The sequence below is a fragment of the Lactuca virosa genome, chromosome 9 (genome assembly GCF_052849685.1).
Source record: "Lactuca virosa cultivar CGN04683 chromosome 9, Lactuca_virosa_CGN04683_v6, whole genome shotgun sequence".
Lineage (NCBI taxonomy): Eukaryota > Viridiplantae > Streptophyta > Magnoliopsida > Asterales > Asteraceae > Lactuca > Lactuca virosa.
The window spans coordinates 66,947,180-66,953,401 of NC_136434.1; the positions used below are offsets into that span (position 1 = coordinate 66,947,180).

At 36.1% G+C, this 6,222-nt stretch overlaps 1 protein-coding gene across 1 annotated transcript; it reads left to right on the forward strand.

Moving 5' to 3' along the window:
• The first annotated feature begins 387 nt into the window (after positions 1 to 387).
• Positions 388 to 1,086, forward strand: LOC145139338 (uncharacterized). The gene has a single exon (XM_079073196.1). It carries the CDS (start codon positions 388 to 390, stop codon positions 1,084 to 1,086), a length of 699 nt encoding a protein of 232 aa, XP_078929322.1.
• The last annotated feature ends 5,136 nt before the right edge of the window (positions 1,087 to 6,222 follow it).

Genomic DNA, 6,222 nt, shown 5'->3' on the forward strand with positions numbered 1-6,222 from the left:
CCCTATATGCTCACCATGCTCCCAAGCCTGACCTACTCAGTTTTTCTTTGTATTACAGGTAGTGGCACCAGAGCGTAAGTTGGATGACTTATCAAGATATTTTGGATTATAGGCCAGTAGTTGTAAATAACTTTTGTAAGGCTTATAATGTGTCGTTTATGCTTTTGGTCTGTATCGGAACATGACATCCCGAGATTTTGTTATATAATGAAAATACATTTCTTTAAGAAATGCTTTGATAAATTTTTATCATATTTTGTTTTGGGAACAAATTCCGCAACTCTTTTAATTTAAAAGATTACTTTGATTTTATGTTAAAAGCATAAATTAAATCGGTCTTTTCTGGCCGTGAAATTGGGGATGTCACACACAGAGGCACCCAAACCAATGAATTATGGAGGTAAACGCGACCCAAAAGAACTTGACGAATTCTTTTGGTCGATGGAATGTTACTTCAATGCTAGCCGAGTGACAGACGACAAGATGAAGGTCGATATGGTCGTCCTTTATCTATGTGAAAGCGTAACTCTATGGTGGAGAAGGAAGCATGGCGACATTGAGAAAGACTTATACACTATAGACACTTGGGAGGAGTTCAAGAGGCAACTTAAGAGACAATTATGCCCACATAATGCTAAAGACATAGCGATGAAGAAACTTCGTGGGCTAAAGCATAGTGGATCCATCCGAGACTACATAGTCGAGTTCACGAGCTTGATGCTAGAGTTACCCGACATGCAAGAAAAAGACAAACTTTTTTATTTCATGGATGGACTACAATCTTGGGCTTATAATGAGCTCAAGAGGAGAAATTTTAGAGACATCGACAAGGCTATCATCGTGGCAGAAGATCTAATGGAATTTCGAAGAGAAAGCACGGTTAAGAAGAATAGTGAGGGAGAACAAACTATGTCAGAACCGGAACCAAAACAAGACACACCCCAACCTTTGAATTCGAAAGGAAAAGAAATTGAAGGAAGATACCGAAGAGAAGAACGAAAGGAGATAAAGTGCTACTTGTGTGATGGTTCTCACTTGATCCGAGACTGTCTGAAGAAAAATACATTTTATGCGATGGTGTTGTAAGAAGAAGAAAAAGAATCTCACATGAGTTCCATGCGACTTCTAAACTCTATGGCAAAATACGAGACAAAGGAATCGAAAGGGAGTGGTTCTAAGGTAGGAAGTCTCATGCTAGTCGAAGCCAAGGTGAATGGAGGAAATACCAAGGCGCTAATAGATTCAGGTGTGACTCACAACTTCCTTTCTGAAAACAAAGCAAAGAGATTGGGGATCCACTACATGAAAGAAGAAGGCCAGTTGAAGGTTGTCAGTTCTCCATCCAATCCTATCCTCATAGTTTCACGTGGAGTACCCATGAAAATCGTAGAATGGGAAGGCACTATTGACTTGGTAGTCGTACCCATGGACGACTACAATCATTCACATCGTACCTCTAGGAAGGAGTAGAACAAGGTCTCAAACACTATCGACTATGAAGTTTAACAAAGACCTTAAAGAAGTTGTGAAAATACAGAACAATACCCTAAGTTGGAAAAAGGAACATAATTCACCAATGACTAGTAACTATAATGATCAGATCAAGAAGTATGTGAGACCAAACAACGTAGTTCAAGGTATCGAAACATGCCGATGCAAGATGAAGTCGCGATCAACCTTGAGAATTGGTCTGATATTCCATGAGCGTAAAAGAAGACCCAAAATAGGAAAGGAAGTAAGAACACAAGTGACACCTCACTTGAAAGATTGCTATACAATAAGACTTGACGTGGACGTCAAGGGTTTAAGTGGGGGAGGGTGTCACGGACCAAGTTTCTGGAAAATTCCACAATCGTCCAGAGAACTCCGAAACGATCAAGTATACTCGAGAAGTCTCCGGAGAAATCAAGAATGCTCTACGAGACCCTGGAAGATGATAGAATATTATAGATGTCCATGGAACAATGGAGAATGATCTGAAATAATCAGGAGGGCACTAGACGAAGCTAGAATGACGTAGAAGACTTTGGAACGATCTAGAACATGCTAGATCATACAAGAGCGATTTGGATAATATCGGGACGACCTAGAGATTTCTAGAGCATCGTAGACAAGTATACCATATTCTAGAGTCTTGTAAAGGCCATGTATATAATAAGAATAGTCTAGATTAGTCAAGAATGATCGGGACCTAGAAACTTCCACTTTAGGAGGTGTAAGGTACCTCTAAATAGGAAGGATGTCTCATTTGTAGGAATCATTGGGAAATTGCCTTGTAAAGTAGTCGAGTCTATAATAAATGCTTTTTTTCTTACTTCGTAACATTCCTTATCGAATCTCTTGTTATCCTAGTCGTTAGTACATCGTAAGGAAGTGTTCCAAGCCTGACTTAGTCGAAGAAACACTAAGTGGCACAGGGTGATTGAGTCATCCCGTGACAGTACACGCCGCGTATAGCGTTCAACTAGGCTTTGGGCTTGTTGTGTTTTTGGGCTTTGCATCTTGGGCCACTTCTTTGGACTTGTTGCTTTGGGCCTTTTGGGCCATTTGAGATCAACTTTTATGGGCTAAGGAAATTATTGGGCTTTGGGATAAGGCCCATATGGGGTTGGGCCCAATTTAGTAAATTGGGCCATTGGTGGGCCTTGTGGATCTTTGGGTTTGGGCCTCAGTTTTGGTTCAAGCTGGGCCAAGGGTAAAATGGTCATTTTACCCCAAGTTGGGATTATGGGCCATAGGTCGGAACCCAATTGCTATTTGGAAGTTATCTTATACTGATAGCTCGGGAATTCGTCAGGGCAGCAACTAGGGATTTCTTTCATTAAGCCTCAACATTCAAGGTGAGTCTTCTCACTATACTTACCTATGTGGTAATTTATGTGTGATCGGAGGGTATTAATCGTGTTATTGATCGGAGGGTCTTATTCGTATTATTGACCGAAGGGTCTTATTTGCTTATACTGAGATATGTGTTATTATGCATTCTGTCTTTGTGACTTATGTTGTTATATTATTCTGTGTATATTGAGATATGGCCGGAGCGTCCATACCGAGACGTGAGACCGGAGGGTCTTCATTGAGACACATGACCGGAGGGTCCTTATCGAGACATAACCATGAGATACTAATTATTTGTGTATGCGGTATTTTGTGGAATGCACTAAGCTTCGTGCTTACAATGTTGATTTAAATGTGTTTCAGGTACTTTTTTAGATTCCAGGAAGGCGGAGTCATGATTGTGCACATTCATCGGCTTATGATGTCTTGTGGATTTTGGGAGACTCTGAGATTGTTTTGATAATGATTTATAATTCTGTGATGACTTGGGTTTATGAATAATGGTTGGTGAAATAGAAAAAAAAATGAAGATTTTATTTTGAAATTTGAGGTGTTACACAAGTACTTGATTAATCGAAATTAAAGTTCCAGTAAAGTATTGTGCTAGAATTACATTATATTAGGTCTAGCCTTAACTCACATTGATGACATGTTGAAATACTTTGGTTGCAAGACATTTCTTCATCGATCCGCTAGCAAATTATTATTGCTTATGTGATCAATACAAATAGCATTCTATTCCACTCGCTCTCACACGAACAAATATTTCCTATTAAGGTAAATCTCACTCCACTTTAACTATTGCTAGTGGAAAATCTTACAAATACAAAGTTATAGATGTAAACTTTTGTTGCCTTGAAATGAAATTTACAATCAGTAGTCTTGTAATTAAATTTCTCAACAACATTCCATGATAAGGTTCATTATATATGAAAACATATTTTTTCCATCATAGTTGATAATTTTTTCCATGATAGTTAAAATAGTGATCAAGTTTTACATATGACTCTTTTATAATGTTGGTCGACCGATAACATATTATATATATATATATATATATATATATATATATATATATATATATATATATGTATATATGTGTGTGTGTGTGTGTATTTGTGTGTGTGTTTGTGTGTGTTATCGGTCAACAACCATTATGGAAGAGTCATATGTAAAACTTGATCGCTAGGGGAGTCTCCAAGGAAGAATCGCTACGTACGTAGCGAGAGGAGAGAGGGGATGGAGCTGTGATCTGATTGGTGCAAAGGCATTTGACTGGATTGCTTGTATTGTTAACTAAATTCATTTGCAAACATAAATTCTTCATTGAATTTTCAAAATTGAATGAATTACCTTCATAATGCCGACGGTTGTTCCACGTAATCGGGAAAGTTCCGGTTAGCGACAATGACATTTGTTGTGTTGAAGAAGGTTTATGTGTATGCCGCCAAGAACATTAAGAGGCACATGAACAAGACATACGACTTGTCGATAACTCCGTAACAGACAACCACATAAGTAAGTAATCGGCGAAGCACTGAATCGCTCCAGCCAAGTAGACAAGCGAAAGTCTAGATCCGAAACGAGACGACGGAGGCATGTTAGAAAATATAGGGTGTGTAGTGGAGATCTGGATACCAACTTGGATCGTGAGAACACTTTCTGAACTGATATTTCTACCCTATGCCTAGGTTGCAAGAAATTCAGCCTAGGATAATTCAAGCGGAACGCCAACCAGGGGCTCTTCCCCTTGGACCCCGCTAGGGGCGCTGCCCCCGGACCCCCAAGTTGTCGTCGAACCGGCTTCTAATTCGATCTCATACATGCATGCACTCCGCACCAACCCGTACATATATTAGAGTACAAATTATGAAGCCATTTAGCTCACATGTTAGTTCCAGTTACATAAAATGACATGGTGACACTAAAATCACCAACAAGGCGTTGAATTGCGGTGGTTATTGGTGACGACATGGTAGAGGAGACCAGATAAAACTTTGATATTAGCATCGATATCTTTGAAGACAGAGACAATGTCTAGCGTCGATTGATCGTATCCTTGGCTGGATTTGAGGGCGACGGAGTAGATTCCGAAGGCGTAGGAGGCGCTGCAGCTGCATTGGATTTTTTGATTCTTTTTTATTTTCGGAAAGGGGAATTTTTATACTGTAAAGGTCAATTTCAATAAATATTTGTATGTATCGATTGACAGTGGCCTAGTAGCGTGGATTAATTGTTTATAAAATAGAGATGGAACTTAGTACGACATCTATAGGGAGGAGATATGACAATGAGTATTGGTCGAGTTTTGAAATAAAATAGAAAGGGTTCCAATATTTTCGTTTATGTAATATTTTGGATACTAAAAAAATATAATTTAATTAAATTTAATTTGAAAAAGAAAATAAAAAAATGGAGTGTTAGGAGTGTTACCACTTACCACTGCCTATGAAATGCTAAAAATTTGTATTAAGAAAAAAAATAACATGACATTTAAAAAAGTGACATGACATGCGTTATGAGTGTTGTCACTCCCTCTAGCCTTAAAATTTATAATATTAAAATATATTTTATTGTAACTTTTAGCATGTCATTGGAGTTTAAAATAATATTGATGTAAGTTTTAAAAAAAAAATAGAAAAGATGTTGACACCAAGATAAATTTACAATAGCAAGGAATGAGTCATATCTTTAAATAATATCTCAATTAAATATATATATATATATATATATATATATATATATATATATATATATATATATATATATATATTAAAAATCATAAAAAATAAAGTAAGGATAAAATAATTATTTTAGCTCGAATTTGAAATAAATGGCAACATAGACAAAACGTGCAAGAAACTAAAACTAATGGTATAGCCGTTTTCTTGTCAAACCTTTTATTAGTTTCATCTTTTATAAATTTCATTTTATACAGAATTGTAAAACCAGTCGTGTATATATATATATATATATATATATATATATATATATATATATATACACACACGACTGGTTTTACAATTCTGTATAAAATGAAATTAATAAAAGATGAAACTAATAAAAGGTTTGACATCTACAACCACACTAACAAGAACGATAAGGTTATCCGTTATACCCACTACTAACCATTATAGTGGTGGGTGTTATATCATCACCACATTCTCTACCACTAATCATGAGATATTTATCACTAAACATGCCACTTTACCTTATTTTTTTTAATAAATTTAAATAAAAAATACATAAAAAGTCTTATAATTTATTTTAAATACTAGTTTTCATTAATTTAAAATACCAAATTACATTAATTAAAATACACAAAAAACATTAAAAATAAAAATACAACTTCAAACTACATTACTTAATTAACCTAGAATAAAA

Bases quoted from the DNA above. Each gene is read 5' to 3' on its own strand.
- LOC145139338 (XM_079073196.1), top strand. From the start codon at position 388: ATGAATTATGGAGGTAAACGCGACCCAAAAGAACTTGACGAATTCTTT.